This window comes from Nuphar pumila, chromosome 8, assembly GCF_984573655.1.
Source record: "Nuphar pumila chromosome 8, dmNupPumi1.hap1.1, whole genome shotgun sequence".
Lineage (NCBI taxonomy): Eukaryota > Viridiplantae > Streptophyta > Magnoliopsida > Nymphaeales > Nymphaeaceae > Nuphar > Nuphar pumila.
In genome coordinates, this window is record NC_143256.1 from 126,633,632 (window position 1) to 126,653,299 (window position 19,668).

A 19,668-nucleotide genomic window follows, 5' to 3' on the forward strand; every position below is an offset into this window, starting at 1 on the left:
AAGTTTTTTTGCCTGCCTTAAAACACATATGAGCATAATCGAATCACATATATAACTTTTTGCCTGCCTTAGAGCACATATGAGCATGATAGAATCACATATAGAGTTTTTTGCCTGCCTTAGAGCACATATGAGCATGCTATAATAACATATAGAGTTTTTTTATTGCCTTAGACCACATATGAGCATGCTATAATCATATATAAAATTTTTTGCCTGCCTTAGAGCACATATGAGCATGTTATAATCACATATTCAGTTTTTTGACTGCCTAAGAACACATATGAGCATGATAGAATCACATATAAAGTTTTTTTACTGCATTAGAACACATATGAGCATGCTATAATCACATATTCAGTTTTTTGACTGCCTAAGAACACATATGAGCATGTTATAATCACATATTCAGTTTTTTGACTACCTTAGCACACATATGAGCATGATAGAATCACATATAGAGTTTTTTTATTGCCTTAGAGCACATATGAGCATGCTATAATAACATATAGAGTTTTTTTATTGCCTTAGAGCACATATGAGCATGCTATAATAACATATAGAGTTTTTTTATTGCCTTAGAGCACATATGAGCATGCTATAATAACATATAGAGTTTTTTTATTGCCTTAGAGCACATATGAGCATGCTATAATCACATATAAAGTTTTTTTGTCTGCCTTAGAGCACATATGAGCATGCTATAATCACATATTCAGTTTTTTGACTGCCTAAGAACACATATGAGCATATTATAATCACATTATAATCACATATTCAGTTTTTCGACTACCTTAAAACATATATGAGCATGCACAAATCACATATAGAGTTTTTTTACTGCCTTAGAACATATATCATTTATGATAGAATCACATATAAATTTTTTTGCTTTGCCTGCCTTAGAGCACATATGAGCATGCTATAATCACATATTCAATTTTTTGACTGCCTTAGCACACATACGAGCATGATCGAATCACATATATAGTTTTTTGCCTGCCTTAAAGCACATCTGAGCATGGTAGAATCACATATAGAGTTTTTCTAGATGCCTTAGAACACATATGAACATGCTATAATCACATATTCAATTTTTTGACTGCCTTAGCACACATATGAGCATGATAGAATCACATACATATATAACTTTTTGTCTGCTTTAGAGCACATATAAGCATGATAGAATCACATATAGAGTTTTTTTATTGCCTTAGATCACACATGAGCACATGATAGAATCACATATAGTGTGTAATTTATTTCATTATATTTTGTTTATCAATACTGACTGTTCTTTTCTTGTGTAGGCTACTAGCGATAATCAGCGTAGTGGAGCTGAAGGGACAGATAAAGACAATGAACAAGAAGACGCATAAAATCTTGGCGATGATTAGAGAACTCTGTTGAAGAAGTTCTATTTTTTTTATGTTTCCTAATTGTAATTGTTGAATTGTAAATAATTAAACTTGTTAATTTTAAGGTGGAACGATTAATTGTTGTAGATTCTTGTTATATGAAATTTTTTGTGTGGTTTGTTTTTTATTTACAGGAAATATAAATTGTACAGGAAATATAAATTGTACAGTTCTCGGTATTTAATTTTCAAATAATTTTTTTTTAATTTTTTTTCGTGTTTGCGACGGATTAGCGACAGAACCATCCGTCGCTATTCATATTAATCTAGTGACGGCATAGCGACGAAAGTAAATCCGTCGCCAAACTGTGATCGCCGTTTAGTACCGGCGGATTGGCGACGGAATATAGCGCTCGTTAGTCCATCGCAATTAGCGACGGACCTGACGACGGAATAATTCCGTCACCAGTTAGCGTCGAAATATTCGCGACGTAAGCATATCGTCACCTCGTTGTCGCTAATCCGTCGCTAACATGGGTAGCGATGGATTAGCGACAGAATGTGGTCGTCGCTAATCTATTGCTTTGTTGTAGTGACCCTGCACTAGGTGAGCCTAACAATCTCGACACGAACCACCTTGAACAACCGCTTGACTAAGGTTGAATCAGATATAGATCTTGAGTTTTGATTTGGATTCAAACAGTAACAGAGTCAAGATCCAAACTACAACTAGATATGGGTATAATTGGCAACCGAATCTAGATCCTAGATAGTGATCCAAACTATAATGGATTTGGATCTTAAGATTAGATCTAGAACTGAATCTGGATCCTAACCATAATTGGATCTGAATCTGAATCAGGGTTGGATTTGGGTTAAACTAGATTTGGATCTCTACCAGAATTTGGGTTTAACCCAAGAGAGAGAGACACCAAAATTAGAGAGAGAGAGAGCTTTTCAACAAGAGAGACATGAGAGCAGAGCTCGAGATAGAGAAGAGGGAGCAGTGAGGGATGAGAAATGAAGATGGAGAGATGGGTTTATATAGGCCCCAAGACCCCATTAAAGGATCATAAGCAAAACGTCTAAAGCATTATAGGTCATGGTTGGCCAAATGGCTAGCTTAAGGAGGTTGCTAAAATTGAACAAAAATGATCTTGAAAGGTTCAAGGTCAACCTTTATTGAGTCAAAAGTCAACTATCAACAGGTCTCGAGATAAGGGCAACGAATTTTGAAACGTTTGAGTCTTAATGGCCTTGCAAGTCGGTTTGGATAATATCTGAACTGATCTAAAATGAATAAATGCATAGTATTATGACTTAGTCAACAAACATATATTGACTTGGGATCAAAATTGTCCAAGTACCAAAAGGTTAAAGCCAGACCAAACCGAGCTAGGTTTGAATATGAATCTCAAACTCAAATCTAAATCTAAATCTATTGTTTGTGTTCCAAGATCCAAGGTTTGTTTAAGTTCAAAATCTAATGCCTTAGGGCCATGCCTTCTTAGGCACCACCCTCCTATATAATCCTATATAAAGACAAAAAAATTCCTACAACTTTTAATATGAGACTAAATTTCTGTAGAAAACCCTACTCCCACGTACATGAAAAAAAAAATCAAAAAATTGAATTTAAACTTAAGTAGTTTTGAGCTAAAATCCAATAACCATCTAGGACCTGACTCACAAGTTCTGTAAAGGGGCAGGAAGCCAGCGGTCCCTGATAAGACGGCTTGGTTCCTGCATATTAAACAAACGCAAGATAACACCTGAGCAGTGACCCGTTTGTCCCTGCTGAGTGCATCCTGGAATTCAAACATACCCTTAAGAGGTGTTTAAATCCCCGTATGTGGTGGGACAGCATGGGCCCACACCCATCCATGCGCTCCCGCAAATGCGGGATGCATGGACGATGAAACGGTGCATCCCGCGGAAGTCGAAATAGTGTCCGCCACTGTTTGCGGGAGCGCATGGACGATGAAACGGTGCATCCCGCGGAAGTCGAAATAGTGTCCGCCACTGCTCCATACCCCCCACGGAACAGTGGCGAATGGATAGTCACATACACCAAAAAAAAAAAAGGTTTTTTGGGGACCCCTGTCCACGCACGTCAGCGATTCAAACACACCCTTAGGGTCATGTTAGACTCTGTTCGTTCTTACCTGTCTTCCATTGGGAAAGTTAGATTTGGTCCATATATTTGGGACATCAAGGCCAACCTCATCTAATACGAGTGGAAGTTTTCGTATAGAGCCAGCATTCATTAACACAAGGAAAAATCAAAGGCAACGATAGATGGTGGAAATCGGATTGGGTACCGGGATGGATTTTTGGTTACACGGTCCGATTTGGGCTACCTATGCAACCCAAAGCCCGCTAAACCAAGACCTGACCTGGCCTAAACCAAAGAGCAGGCTAGACTTGGGTATGGGTTGGATAAAAAAAAAACAATAGGGCCTGGTCCATCTCGATCTGATCCAATACAGTTTCACTAGGGGCCAACTTGATCAGAGCCAAACCAAACTCAATAAGACCCATGCTCTGCTCAGACCCAATAAGGGTTGGGTTGGGTTGGGTTGCCCGTGGGCCATGGTTGGAGCATCGCCCATCAGACTTTAATGGGAATTGAGTCAGGTTGGAACAAGAACCTTGCACAGACTCAAAATCTCATGAAGAGAATATTGTTTGAGTGGGTCTAGATCGCCTTAACCATAGTCAATACCTAATATGAATCTCAACTAGTGGTGGCCATGGGGCCAGCCTGGCTGGCCAGACCCAGTTATAATGGAGCTTGGTCCAGGCCCTTTAAGCCCAACCCAGTTAACGGGCTGGGCCTGTCCAGCCCACTGTGTTTTACACACGGGTCTGGCCTGATTACTTAATTGGGCTGGGCCAAGCACAAGTTTAATCGGCCCCGGGCCAAGTTTAATTGGAACTGTAATTGCATAAAGAAATGTGACGCTCCAATCTCCTTCCAGCACGAGTGTTGCTGGCCTCCACAAAGCATGTCAAGAAATAAGGTTGGGAATAAGGATGGCAGTGGATCGGGGCGGGGGACACAGTCTTTACCCCCACCCCGTCTCAAAATTCTGCCCTCCATCCCCGCCTTAATCCCCACATGGGTTTTGATTTTAACTTCCATCTCCGCCTCCATCCCCGTTTCATGTCCTCCATCCTCGGTCCAAACCGGGCGAGGCGGGGAGGGACCCCATTTTCCCTTGGTCCATTGTCATCCCTAAAGAGGGATTGGGGACGGGAAGGGGCAAGGCAGGGATCGGCACAGCGATGGGATGGGGCCAGGCGGGGGGAAGCGTAAGTCCATCCCCGCACTGGTTTTGATTTTAACCTCCATCCTTGGTCGATACGGGGCAAGGCTGGAAGGGGCCCCGTTTCCCCTCGGTCCACTGCCATCCCTAGTTGGGAAACAAGCCGAGCCGCTCAGCTCATAAAGAACTCGTTCAAACTTGCAAAATAGGCTTGGCAAGCTGAACATGAACATTAGGTATTTGTATTTGGTTCGGCTCTACTCGTATAAGCTCGTTAGGTAGTAGAAATATATTTTAGATATATTTTGCATGTGTTTTTTTTGTGATTCTATTTCTTTTGGCTGGAAAACAATGTTTTTTTTAATAAACAAGCTAACTCGAACCCAGCTCGTTGAACTCGGGCTGAGTAGAAGCTTGAACTCAGCTTGGCTCCCCCACACAAGAATGAACCAAACATGAACACTTTGGGCCCGTTTGCATGTCAGTTTTCACAAAAACGTATCGACAGGCATGCGTTTCCGCAGGGCCCAATGACAACAAATTGGGGCTCCTCTTTCCATGCAGAAAGGGGTCCCAGATTCAATGCTGGACGCCCCCCCCCACCACCACCACCACACACACACACACTTTCCCCATAAAGCGTTCCCGTGTAGGGGGGTGGGGGAACCGGTTAAAACTTTATGGGGCCCACAGTCCGGGTAGGAGAATTGTAATGCGGCCATTTTTTCATTTTGGTGCAAAACGTAGAAAGACACTTGATAAATTTTCTTGATGTTTTTCATGATATTGTGATTTTATTGTTTAAATGAACATCTTAAAAGCATGTTGTGTGGTGTACACTTTTTTCTAATCATAGTTGCATGGAGAAAAACTTCAATTTGAAGTGAACATAAATTGATTAATATTATTGTTTTTATTATTCATTTCTTATAATGTTTAAAATTTAAAATATCTATTTTGCCTAAAATTTTCAAAAATGAACAGACACCCATCTGTGGAACCCGCTCACATTGTACTATGCTGGTTGGTCCAACTCCATAATGTCTTATCGCAAATGCTCAACTCTCTGGTGCCACATCCTCTCAAGAAACGTTTAAACTGAACCAACATACCAAGTCTTCAGAATAGAGCATGTGCTGTGCAAAACTCTATTGAGTGAAAAATGCATCGAGTGTAGGAACGTGCAGTATGCATTAGCTTGATCGGTGGTGACATGCAATTGTAGCATGGCATGCGATAGACAACAATATCGTCGTTGGTGCGACGGTGTGTGGCAATATAAACGTGGAGCATTGTTTGGTTAAGCAGTGCCAACAGATCAGAGGATGTTGTCTTTAGGGATTTGGTTAATGACCTTTTGACTTGGATGAGTTTCCCATGTGTAGTGTTTGGACGCATGAGGGTGCGTGTCGGTTATGGCTAATTCCTCCAGGAATCACCTTAGGTGGTTTCAACCGAGTATGGTGACTCAGAGCTAGGTGAGTGAATGCTTAGGAGTTGACGAATGAGTCAGGATGGTGCTCTTCGCTATAGCATGCAATCATCAACTAGTCTTTGGACTGGGGGTCGCAAAGCCTTGTCCCTTTTATGGCGAGTTTATGCTTGGGCGTGCCTGCCCATAGAGTCACGATACACTCTATGGCACACGAGGCCAAGGCATCCGTGCACTTGCTAGTCAGTATGAGACAATTATGTAGATAAGTGACATGGACCAAATAGAATACGCATTTGAAGATGTGCTTGATCAGCTTCCGCTAGGCAGCTGTGCATAAAGTGGTGTGCAAGGCCAATGAAATGATTCGACAAATGAAAAAGTATTGGTGTGCGGCCTTTGGCCGTTAGGCTGGCCAGACTGGGCAGTCTGGCGCATCGCAGGTTTGCAAAATTTTTTATTCTTGTGATAAATTGTCATCAGAGTAGAAAGATTCACAGAGACCTTGTTGTTCAGTGAGTGTAACATTGAACAAAGCAGTAATGGTTTATCTAATTTATGCGAATTCGTGCAGCTGAAGTATGATTAACTGAGTATAAAAGCAAGTTGTTGGCAGTGTGGTATAGATCATCTTGTCAATGGTAAGCATAAGTGTAAGGTTGTTGTTCAATTGGATAAGGGAATATGAATAAGTCAAAGATTCCTACCAATTGTGCATCAGGCTCGCAAGTGGAGCGTGACGTTTGCCTTGTGCATGCAGAAAATGCCCATTGGATTCAGCTGGATGGATTTGCATGTTTGAGATAGGAGACTTAATTAAACTTTTATATTCTCTCCTGAGATTGTGGGTTAGTAGAGTGCTCATCTTGAGCAAAATGCTCGTTGTTTTGATCCCTTGAGTTTGGCAGTTCTTGTGTAGATTGTGTGTGTGAAAAAAGTCGTTCGTGGCTCATCGGTTTGGTTTCTGCAAGAACGTGTTTGCTTGCTTCAGATGAGAGTTGCAGCGTGCTGACTCTGGATGTGAGTTGTAGCGTTGGGCTCTGAGTTGCCCTTTGTGTAGACGAGTGATTAAGAAGACGCTTTGAAGGACCACTTTAGGGTGATACGCAAGTAGGCGTCCCCCACTGGAGGACTAGGTTGGAACATTGGAAAATCGCAAGTTGGTACTTTAAAAGAGTTGATATCCCTGCGGCACACATTGGTAGTCATCTTTCTCAGTGAGCACCACGAAGGGCTTGAAATTGCCCTTCCTGAGGTTAGAAGGCGCCCCAACCATGAGCGTGAAGACAAGTTTGTCGTATGGGCGACGATGACCCACTTGTATATAAGACTACACTAGGGTCCTACAAGAGAAGATTGCTCGATGTTGATGGAGTGAAAGATCATTGTCTAAGTGATTTGAGGTGCGTTGAGGAATGAAACTTGACGTACTAAAGGTTGAAGGATGGCGAATGGAAACCAGAACAAGTTGAGTAGGGTGAAGAAAAGAAGACCAAAGAGAAACTGACATATTAGCAAAGGTTGTATTTTTACCTGCACCGATATTGTCGAAAACGACAATGGTTTTGGTGGAGGAGAATGTCCCAGACCGAACCTTTAGAATGAGGCATGTGCAGTGGAGAATTCTACTGAGTGGAAAATGCATCGAATGTAGGAATGTGCGCTATGCATTGGCTTGATCGATGACGTGCAGTGATAGCATAACATGTGAAAGGCAACGGTATCGTCGTTGGTGTGACGGTATGCGACATCATATATGTGGAGCATTGTTTGGTTAAGCAGTGCCATTGGATTAGAGGATGTTGCCTTTGGAGATTTGGTTAAGGACCTCTCGACTTGGATGAGTTTCTCACACGTAGCATTTGGACGTACGGGGGTGCATGGGTGTGCATGTGGGTTAGGGCTAATTTCTCCAGGAATCACCTTAGGTGGTTCTAACCGAGTGTAGTGACTTGGGGCTAGGTGAGTGAATCCCTAGGAGTCGACGAATGATTTTGGATGGTGCTCTTCACTACGGCATACAATCATCAACTAGTATTTGGACTAAGGGTTGAAAGGCCTTGTCCCTTCGTGGTGAGGTTATGCTTGGGTGTGCCTGCTCATGGGGTCGCGATATACTGCATAGCACGCGAGGCTAAGGCATCCGTGCACTTGCTAGTCGGTATGGGACGGTTATGCACATAAGTGACATGAATGAAATAGAATACGCATTTGGAGATGCACTTATCAGCTTTCGTTAGGCAGCTATGCATGAGGTGGTGCGCATGGCCAATAAAATGATTCAACACATGAAAAAATGTTGGTGTGTGCCTTTGGCCATTAGGCTGAAGTCAGGAGCGTCGCGGGTTTGCGAAAAATTCTATGCTCGTGACAATTGCAATGGTTACACAAAAACACGAAAAATCAAACCACCTTTCTTTTTCCTTTATTGTATCTGTAAGAAAAATAATTCAATACAATACACGTTCATGCAAATCTAATGCACACTCAAAGGCCAAGGCACAACATCAAATACAATATGAAGAAAAGAAAAGAGAAAAAAATATCAATGGGGATGAAAAAAAAGGCCAACCATGTTTTTTACAAGAGAAAGAAAAGAGAAAAGAAATGATTTTCTTAAATGGAAAAATGTTAATATGCATGCTAGCAAAATTGGCATTCACTCTGCACGTTGTAGCAAGAAATGGAACTCTGAGTTTTGTCTGAGAAGGGGTGGTGGGTCAACATCAGAGAGGCTTATGTCCATTGCAGACCTTGCTATGTCATCCAGAGAGAAGGGTATGCTGCAAATGACAATTCAAACACATTGCTATCATGGATGTTTCTTATTTTTATTCATTTCAACTAGTTTTTCTAGTTATTACCTTGAATCGTCATCAAGTAAAAAAGAATTGTTACGCATGCTGACTGAATCCTCTGTCATTAGCACCCTCATCTTGTTGATAACCTGAAAAAAATTTGTTTTTCAAGTAGACCTATAAGTTTTGATTTATGGGTTGTCTTCAATTTGTGAAGAAAATATGAAATTTTTATCATTGAATGACCAAAAACAGAGCAAAGAAAGAAAAAGAATCTCATGTTGGTATATTACTTCTTGTGATAGACCCTGTGTGCCATACTTGTCATCCCAGAACATGGTTCCAATTCTGTATATTTGTGGGACACTCAAGACCTGAAACAATATCATGTAATTCGTATCAGAACTGGAATAAGAGATTGAAGTTCAATTTGTTTTAATCAGTTTGAGATGTGATTCATTCAAGGAGTTTCATTCGACTAACCGGGCACAGCTCCATGGTGATCTCATTCAAGGATCTGGTTGGCTTCTGAAGGAGAACCTGCATTTATATGAAAAGTGAATTCTTGTTTATCACAAGTTCACCAGAGATTGCCTCGTTCATTTTGAGTTTTAAGACCAATTACCAGGAATGCCACAGCTTGTCTGATGTGATGCAATTCATCCCAAGATGTACCAGAAAGCTGCCAAGTATGGACCATGAATGTTAGATGGGAAAAAGAACCAATGTTGCAAAAGTGTAGAATTCATGCTTTGTCATGAAGAAACAGAAGTAGAATTGAAGAAATTAATTTGTTGGCTGGGGATCTAGTGAGGAGCCACTACCTTTTAAGTTAAACTACTTGCGAGAATTTCTTATTTAGTTGTGCATTTATACGGAACAATTATGATCAATTTACCTCTTCTGTGCCTTTCGAGCACCATTGCTCCAATTCTTGTAGGCCTGCTTTGACATATTCCCCATTGCTGAATGAGCAGCACTCACGTCGTAGTAATAAGCTTCAGGAATAAAACAGGAAAACGAAATGCACAAACATTAACTTTTTATGTATATAAACAAAGAAGCATTCTTTTAGCTTGGAGTATTTATTTGCTGAATTTGACAACAAACATTTTGGATGAAACTTCTAACCTGTTGAAAAGCTGCACATTTATGAAGGAGAAGACCTGATTGAAGGTCTTCCTTATGATCATTGGAGGAACCTGCAGATTGTAAATATAAATAATGATTTTACTCAGTCGGTGACTTTAAGGCCTGTAGTTTCTGAAGACAGAAATGCCCTACATCCTATATGATTTTATTGGAGATTTTTATTTCTTTTCTCAGATGGCATATAAAATTTTGCTGGAACTTCATATTTACAGATGAAAGGAAGAACTGGCACATACGTGGTTCTCACTCATTATGCTCAATGTTCGGTCTAGGCACATCACTATACTTTGCCAGTGTACCATTGATGCTTGTTTTGCTACTGTGTTTGAAAGTATACTTTTAGATGACCCTCTTGCTGGTCTAGCCTTTGAAGATTTAGGTGCCTGCAAATATATAATAAACACAATTTGTAATTTATAACAAGTGGACAGGGTACATTTTTTTTCTGGATTCAACTTGCAAGAATGACTTTGCACCGGCAGCATCTTGAGTCCGCTTTAAAGAGCCAGACTCCTGCATTAGTTTAAGTGCAGCTTTTCCTTAAGAATTATGTTTTTACCTGAATGCACATATTAAGAAATGGTGCTATCTCCTTCTTTAGACTATCGCGGATCATGCCATAGATTTTCTCAACATAAGCTGTAAGTTGCTGCTTAAACAACAGAGCAGGGTACTTTGCCTCTACTCTGGATAAGTTTTCTGGTTCACCTTCAATTCCACTGTACCCATTAGAAAGGCCGATTCCCGTCTGTGTGGATCGGAAGCCCTGAAAACATAATTAGATCGATCATGAATTGTTTCTTATGATTGATGTTCTGGCCAACAGACTTGAATTAGTTTGTTAAATAGCTGACCTGTGCCATCCTGCCAAATAAGGTAGCTGATGCTAGCTTTCCTCTATGTGAAGCCTTGCTGGATGCCTTGTTTGCTTTCAGTGTATTTTGCAGAAGGAATAACAGTGCGGATATCATTGAGAGCCAATAACTGAGTTCACCAATGCTATTCTGACTCTGCAAGTCAAACAGTAATTTATGCCCACACTCATGAACCTTTTGTTTGTTTTTACTTCAATGATGTGAGGTAAAAAAATGAGGAAGGATTGAAAGTTCCTTTCATGATTACCACTTCAACGGATGAACGGATTGTGTGAACAATACGGTCAAATATATTGGTTTTATCAGCTTCAAAAGATCGCCACTGCATCAATGATTTGTAAATGATGCATGCAGCAATTGGTCTGTTCTTGTCAAATCTCTTATCTTCTACGAGGCATTTGATAATCAAGTCATGATTTTCCTGGTTATACAGGTATAGGTTAGCTGTTGAATACGAAAGACTAAATAAAGTTCTCACAAAGAAGCTAGAAAGATTCAGTCACTCTGGTATACACACTTGTTGCCTATCAGTGAGTGACTTCTGTTTGATTAACCGAAGCGATGTAATTGGCAATTCCTGCAAGTGAGGTTCATTGTTAGACATTGTAAAGAATGATCTAAAGCTGACAGATGCACAGATTTCTTGTAAGTCCACAGGTTAGATAGGCCAGATACCTCTTGTACTCTGTAATCTTCTTGGATTTGATGCCCATTTTCTGAACTCTGATCCCTCTTCAGCAAAACAACAAATTAGTTAGAAATTTGTGGTAAGTATGAGATCATCAAGGAAGGACATTGGGAGAAGGACATGATAAATGTACCTTAGTGACAGCCTGTGTGGCTGGTGTCTCCAGCCGTATAGTAGGAAGCATTGTTGGTACAACTACCATTTGCTCGCGAAGCAGTTTATTCTCTTGCTCCAACTTTGTGATCTTTTCCTCAAGGCTAAAAGGAAATTTTCTTATCAGTAGTTTAGCACAGAAATTATGTAATTTTTGACATGAGTTTACGGGCTTCACTTCCAGTAATTTAGGAAAGCATAAGCAGGAAAAATTGTATACATTGAGCTTGCTTATACCAAGAAAGACTAAATACTAACATCTTGATTTCTTCTGAGAGATCTTTGTTTGTTGATGCAACCAAAGCTTCCTGGCGTAGAATTTGGTTTTCAGACTCCATGTTTGACAAGTCAGCTTCAAGTCTGAATGAAGAAAATATTAGACTTGGATATTGTTATCATTAAAGATAAGAAATAAAAATTGAGGTATGCAATTGGTGCCTCTGTATGGTCTCTTGGAATTGATGAACTTTTGACTGTGTTTCATCTATAGTTACAAGCCTTTCTTCGCTTTGCTTTTGGGCTTCACAATATCTCTTCTCAAATTCCTCAGCCTTTGCTTTGACTTTGGCCAATTCATTCTGCAGTTATACTCCAGGATATTAAGAAATAGATGATGACACATATAGCACAAGAAAAAAAATGGTGTATAGATTGCACCAACCATCTTGAGCAATCAATTTAGCAGGAATTTGCATTCCTTGAATTACTTGGTAGGGGCTGAAACCCCCTTAAATTATGGATTAGTGAATGATTTTATAGTATTAGTAGGCCGGCAGTGATTTTAGTTGGATGTAACATATGTACCTCTAGCTCTTCATTGTCATGAGTCAATGCCTCTATCTTAGTGTTGTCCTCAATAGACACTTCTTTAATGACTGGGGGTGCCTGTGCAATTGCTATCTTAGCAGCTTCCTTCTCCCTGATGATTGCAGCATTGGCTTCATCTAGCTGTGCCTGCATTTCACTGAGAGCAGACTGCAGCTTTGCTATCTCTTGTGCCTTTGCCTCTTCAAGGTCAATCTGAATTGAGTCACAAAATTAGTTAACGTTCCAATGCAATCAGCTGAAAGAAACTGCTCATCATGATTTTGAAGGTTAAGGAAGTATACCCTCATGTGTTTTTCAAACTCCAATCTCCATGTGAGCTCCTCTACACGCTTTTCTAGCTTGTCTTTGGCTTCTTTGAGAGCTCCTGTTTCTCTAGCAGCCTATGTGAAATGTGATGCAGATTAAGTACACTCAGCTCGAACCAAATATTAGGATGGAACTAAGTTGCAAAAGCTTATCAGCAGAAGAGATTATTCACCATTCTGAGATTTCTGAGCTCCTTTCTTGCCACTCGTGCTCGCCAGAGACACTGAAGATTAATGGTAGCCTTCTGCTTCTGCTTATAATCTGAAAGAGCTCTGAATCTACGCCAATGAGTCTGTAATAAATACAATAACTGGTCAATTCCTTGAAAATATATGATATCATTGCGTTATCAAAATTTTTGCACTTTGATTTACTTCTCTGTTTTGAAAAATTAAATTCTGAACCGTCTTATGCTTAGTCATTATGAAATCTCAGTCTTCATCAATAATACAACATAAATACCTGCATTATAGTCGATGCCCGTGTTCTCCTCCTGTACCTATATTCATTATGGGCAGCCAGTGCACGCATACCAGTTTGGATTACAATTGCAGATGCATGTAGTTCTTTGTAAGCTTTTCTGGCTTTATGTGCACGTGCATGCTTCTGTATACGAATCGAAGCAGCCTCCTCCCTCATCTGCTGATAAAGCTTTCGAGCAAGCTGTGCTGTAATTGAGTTTCAAGTGGAAAAGTTTGAATTTGAATCTTAGAAAGATGAGTTCAAGACACAGTGGTGAGGGCTGAAAAAAAAAACCTCTCCATAGTTTCTGCAGATTGATTGATGCCTTGCGCAAAGCAATAAATTCTCTCTGCGTAAGATGTGTTCGTATTTGTCTCTGGATTCGCTTGGCAGCATTTGCCAAGACTTCAATTCTTCGGGCATCAAGTTCAGCCATCTGCCCTGCCCTCAGGAACACCTTTGTCTTGCCAATCTGAAATGCATATGATGCAGAATGCTAATTAGAATCATGATTGTATAAATTTTTATATTTGTTGCAGTTCCAAGGAAAAGTTAGCAATTAAAATTAAGACATAAGGCAGATTCTTTTCAGAAACTGGCTAGTTATTGCCTTTTCAATGTTAATTTCAATCTTGATACCAGAATTTGTATTTTCTTTCTTCTAACCTGGTAACCCTTCAATCCCATTCTGTCGCATATGGCTGCACAGGCTGTTTTCTCATCGGAGCTGACATAGAGCAAGGTAAGGCATCAAGTTAGATTACTATTCAACTGCAACTATACCTTATCAATAGACACTCTGTAGATGCATCTCGTATAAAAGCTGATAAATTTCTACATATTAAAAGAATTATACCCATCTAAAACATCAGGAGCGAGCATTCCAAAGCGATCGATGAACTCATCGAATGTTCTTTTAGTTGGGTAGCCTGCACAACTTATCCTGATTGCCTCTAGCACTCCCTGGAATCATGCAAGAGTTATTCTAGTGAGAATTTTTAAGGCCTCGTATATTTTCAGTACAGATGAACTTTAGCATGAGATTCAAAAGCATCAATGTCTGCTTACCCCACATCTCAGTTGGCCTAAAACATTGGAATTTTCAAAGATCCCTGGCTTCAAGACAGTATTTGGTTTGACACATCTGATATAATGAGGCTCTGTGGTACTTAAAGTCTCCATAAGTGCTTGCAGTTGTTGCTGAAAGAGAAGACATCAAAAATCAAGAATAACTACAATACCAAAACATATAGGTAGCATCGTGTTTTTGACTTATGTACCTTGAAGCGGGTACCAATTGAGGAGAATTTGGATGATTTTGAAGTCTCCTCAGGTAGAGGGGGGAAGAGGTTTGCAACAAAAGAACAGTTGGAGGCATCTAGTAAAGCTTGATGTTCTGCTACAACATAATCCTTGTTCTTGTCAAGGAACAGATCTGCTTGGTAGGTGACCTGAAAAGAAAAAATTTGAATGTTTAAGGCTATAAATCTTGACTTTGCTTACATCACCAGCATAACATTCATTCTGCAAGATAGTTGCTACCGTGGAAATTAATTAGAGGAGTTGTATCTGAGGACTTACATCACCAGCATAATGGTTAATTGTGAAGTCAGTGCGGGCAAGTTTTGGCTTGCTGAAGCGTTTATGGGCTTTATATGTTTGGTACATCTTCTGTGCAAATGTTTCATGAGTAGATTTTGGGAACATACTGCAGAAGTATATCATGGTGCTGTGTCAGTTCCAGCAGCCTAGCTTGTAAATCAACATTTCTTGGTCATGCATGTCATAGTTCCTATGGAAGCATTTTATGATCTGTGATAGATTAATGCACTTTAAATTTTGTTAGCTTTGATTTATGTTCTTCCTTGAATATCATCTAATGCACGTTTTATCACAAAAAAGTTGAGAAACAAGTAGAAATTTTAAAGATACATTCATGATCTTAGCAATCTAAATTTTAGGTGGTAAAATTCATGGGCATGCTGCTTATAATTGTGTAGCACTAGAATTTTACAAATGATGTGAGGCACTTGAAAGACATACCATGCTTCATCTAGAAGTGCGATTATTCCTCCTGGTTTCTGCATTTGATACACATAAGATATGAAGATTACGGCACCATCTATTTTGACAGAAGTTTCAGACCAAAATAAATTGATACGCTTCCACTTTCACAAATTACTTATCATAAAAACATCAAAGTTTGACAATCAAATACCTTTTCAATAAGATCCAGGACATCTTGATTGTCCACAAATTCAACATAGCTCCAATTAATCTCTTCTCTTGTATACTCTTCCTGCTCCATCTTGAATACATGCTGCACATGAATCCTTTGTTATTCTCTTAGATTTTAACACATAGTTTGTGCTTTCCATCTGAAGGAAAAGACAACATTACCTGGTTGAAATGCTGCTGTAGTTTCTCATTTGTAAAGTTTATACATAACTGCTCAAAACTGTCACATACACTGGCAATGAATTAGACCAATATGTCGATCGGCATGTAGGTTGTTGAGATGAATTCTTGGAGAATATCTCAGAATCTTTATATGTGGCTCAGCCTACCTGTTCACCTTGAAAGTCTCAAAGCCATAAATGTCAAGTACTCCAATGATGTTAGCCGCACTAGGATCCTGACCTATAGAGCTATTGATCTTGTCCACAATCCTGGCATTGTTTTCCCATGAAAAAATTTATCTTAGCACATTGTGTCAAAATAAATGTAAAATTATGCTCCAGTAAGCTAGAGTGCAGGATGTACATTAGAGGAAATTTAACATGAATAGCTGGAACCAGCAATGAACAGAGTTGCTTGATTGGGACTAAATGGTTCAGCAATTTAATTGAAAGATACACTGATATAGTTGAAAATTTTCTAGTTTGTCGTCATGATTCAGCCACATAAGAAGTTAACTAAAGCTTGACAACCAGGTTTCTTCAACTTCACTGGCAGCAATTCTGAAATATGTTTTACAAAGGTCTGGCTTTATGTTGTGTGCTCCGGCACAACTCAGAAATGAAGTCCAAATTAGCACTTACCAGTCAAATAGCCTAGAATAGACCGTCTTTGCCAAGGCATCACGACTTAGTGCTGCTGAATCTGGATCAAGAAGCTTTGTTATGTTTCCATCCGGTGTCACTATAACACGCTTACATAGGGAGTCCTCAAGAGCCTTGACATCACACCTGATAACATCTTATTTTATTTTCTAGGAAATTAAAACGAAACAATTTGAAATTTTGAACAAAAGAAGATGACAATAAAGTTATCATCATCATACATAAGAAGCTCTGCTGCAGTATGAATGTGGTATATTGCTTTGCCATCTTTCAATTCAGAAGAATCAGCTTCCTTCCCCTTTTTGAAGTCGATATTTCCAAGATGGAGAATTGCTGCCACTACGCGGAATATAGCATCCTGCAACCTAAAACATTATATCTATGCTTGGTGGTTGACAAAATTAGGAAATTCATATTTGAATTGGAAGAATAGAAAGATGTAGTCTTCCTTCCATCTAGAACTCACCTGCTCTTCTTGGCTTATTCCAACCACATCCATGGCATTTCTGGTCTCTAGATACTCCCTAGCATCATTCACATTTGATACTTCATAGCAGTTACTCTGATTGAGATAATGAAATGTTCTTGGATCTGCAACCTTGAATTTCTTGGCATCCTGAAAATAAACTTTAGTTGGTTTGAATGTGTGATTCTTCTATATAGTTTCTGTAAGGTTCACAATATGTGGTGCCTATGGCCGGTCTACTGTTTCAAACAATAAACATATAGCTTTCTGTAGCTCAAGGATCGTAGAATTGACCCAAAAATTAAGTTGGGGAATACATGCCTCAGGTGGTGCAGCACAGAGCATGTAGAAGCAATGGTAATTTCTCTCAGGATCAGACACCTGACAAACACGAGATCGCTCAAGAAGATATGTGCGAACTGCTGCTCCCGAAATCTTTCCACGTTTATCAAATTGTATCTCAACAAATTTACCAAATCGACTGAGAAAAGAGAAGTAGCTCATGAACATCCCAGACTTTTGACATATCCATGTTTTCACTATGACCTTAAAGTTCAAAGAGATTCAATTATTCACCTTGAGTTGTTGTTCTTCACTGTCTTGGCATTGCCAAATGCTTCCAACACAGGATTTGACTGGACACAAAATTTTAAACTTTAAAATCAATACTTGATAATTATATGACGACATTTAATGTTATGGAGAATTGGAAATAAATACTATTGGTGACTCTCACCTCTAGAACTTGTTGTTCTACTGTTCTTCCCTCCATACCGGATCGTCCACCCATGAATGCGAGATATCGCATGAGCATCTTTGTTGTTTCTGTTTTTCCAGCTCCACTTTCACCACTTACCAATATGGACTGGCTTGTTTGTTCATTCAACATTGCTCTGAAAGCAGAGTTAAGAAAACCTGATAAATAACAACTTCATCTACAATATGAATGCAGACATTTCTCTTATTCTGTCAAACCTATACGAAGTGTCTGCAACTGCAAAAAGATGTGGGCTGAGTTCTCCAAATGCTGCGCCTTTGTACTGTTCCATCATGTGGACATCATACAAATGCGGCAATCTTCGGAAAGGATTGACCGCAATTAAAATGTTTCCGGTGTATGTCTGCAGATTACAGCAAAAAGTCTTTCTTAGATTCCTTATTCTTAGCTTAGACAACTGGGATAAAAATCTGAGCAGTCGTATACATAATCATAATTAGCATCGCAATGATTATATAAGCTTATATTCTATCACGCACTCACATAAATCTCATTTAGTGCAAACCGAGATGCGAGATTTCGCAGAACCCCAGGCTCATGAAGATAGGCTAACTTAGTCATGTCATCTACTCCAGCTGGTGGTGCCTCTGTATCTTTGGGATAAATGCTTGATATCTTTGCAACAATCTGAAGTTCATAAAAGACATTTTTTTTTCAGCCGCTTGTTTAATCCTTTAATAAGATCTAAAATTAAATGTAAAGACACTTCAATAATAAATCAACTCATCACTTGTGGAGATACTTGAAATTGCAGAAAATGCATCAGATGAATTGAAACAGTCATCTGTTGTGCTCTTGATTGATTTATCAAGCCAACGGAAACATGGATAAGCACTTAGTTAAGCATCGCAGAAACACCTCAACAGCTGTGGAGCGTTTATGTTGTTAGATAACAGTGTCAACCTTTTATAGAACCACATATTAGCTTAGTTGCAGTAAAGCCAGTTCAGATTTCCCAACTTAGTTGAGCCATAATATTCAAAACGCCAACAAGGAGCAATCCTAGGTTAGCAATGTAGAAAGAATGGACCTAGTGAGACCTTGCTTGAAACTGAAGCAGTTACCATCATCATGGTTCGTATGGTTGGTGGCAACTTATTGAGAAAGAGAAATTTAACACTTCTGATACACTTCTTGGGAGTTTTTATCCTTTCTATTGTGAAACGTTATTGGATATATGGAAACTGATGACCCACCAGATTTCAGTATACACACACACATATTCTGAATACTTTTCAGACCAGCAGCACAGAGGCAGTTTTATTTGTGATCTCCTATGTAACCATATTTGTTTCCCGGAGGAACCAGATCATATACTCATACATGGTTATATGGGATTCACCAGCCAGAAAACTTAAATAAAAAAAAAAATGGAATTTTGCATGAATATTCTCTGCATATTCAATTCAATCTAACGATATTGTGATTGATTGCAAAATGAATTAGATTTGTATAAGATAATCTGTAAATTGACTCGAATAAAATACAGGTATACATAATTTGGTTCTGAAGATTTATGCGAATTCATTACATAATGAAATCACAAGAAAAACAATTTGGTTTGAATATCATAGATGGTGAAACTTCTTTCAAATATGGAATTGTGTTCACGGACTTACAGATTCTACTTACCGTCTTTCCGTTCGTAACGACGATCTTGACGTCGTGGCCTTTGATTTCTATGACTTCTCCGTCGATCCATGCTTCTTCTGGATCCTCTGTCCAGACATGCGATCCTACAATTATGTTAACAGCAGTTCCCTGATACATGACAATATGATCTAGTTAGTTATATGACATCATGCCTGTGCTAACTGTTTCAAGCAGTTGAGAGCTACCATGATCAGAAACCGGCTTCAACGACGGCAAAATCCGGCGATCATCCGGTGAGAACACCAGAAGGAGTGAAAAGATCAACTTGGTGCTGAAGGGAAGGGTGTGGAGATGGAATTTGAGGCGCATGCATTGCTGGAAAGAAACTATAAAGAAGAAGACAGTATTTTAAAGAAAAACAGAGGAAACACAGGTGGTTAATTTAAAAA

General features: G+C 39.4%; 1 protein-coding gene across 1 annotated transcript; it reads right to left on the reverse strand.

The window, feature by feature from the left end:
- Window positions 1-8,482: 8,482 nt before the first annotated feature.
- Window positions 8,483-17,662, reverse strand: LOC149830678 (myosin-12-like). The gene is made up of 36 exons (XM_090015514.1): window positions 17,585-17,662; window positions 17,425-17,483; window positions 17,170-17,329; window positions 16,849-16,998; window positions 16,604-16,740; window positions 16,362-16,508; window positions 15,888-15,989; window positions 15,721-15,778; window positions 15,539-15,640; window positions 15,364-15,401; window positions 14,902-15,028; window positions 14,601-14,771; window positions 14,389-14,520; window positions 14,177-14,283; window positions 13,987-14,047; window positions 13,615-13,792; window positions 13,321-13,526; window positions 13,031-13,150; window positions 12,834-12,932; window positions 12,529-12,744; window positions 12,163-12,302; window positions 11,983-12,084; window positions 11,705-11,828; window positions 11,559-11,615; window positions 11,401-11,460; window positions 11,131-11,304; window positions 10,863-11,018; window positions 10,568-10,774; window positions 10,245-10,391; window positions 9,988-10,058; window positions 9,755-9,854; window positions 9,482-9,538; window positions 9,340-9,396; window positions 9,150-9,230; window positions 8,923-9,005; window positions 8,483-8,841 (listed from the first exon to the last, which is right to left on the reverse strand). Exons 1-36 carry the CDS (start codon window positions 17,660-17,662, stop codon window positions 8,718-8,720), a joined length of 4,188 nt encoding a protein of 1,395 aa, XP_089871640.1. The 3' UTR covers window positions 8,483-8,717.
- Between the last annotated feature and the right edge of the window lie 2,006 nt (window positions 17,663-19,668).

Bases quoted from the DNA above. Each gene is read 5' to 3' on its own strand.
- LOC149830678 (XM_090015514.1), bottom strand. From the start codon at position 17,662: ATGCTCATGCGATATCTCGCATTCATGGGTGGACGATCCGGTATGGAG. The intron at 11,616-11,704 runs GTACATTTATCA...GTTTTGCTGAAG, and splicing joins CCACACAGGCTGTCACTAAG to AGGGATCAGAGTTCAGAAAA. The intron at 10,392-10,567 runs GTAAAAACATAA...ATATATTTGCAG, and splicing joins TTCTTAATATGTGCATTCAG to GCACCTAAATCTTCAAAGGC.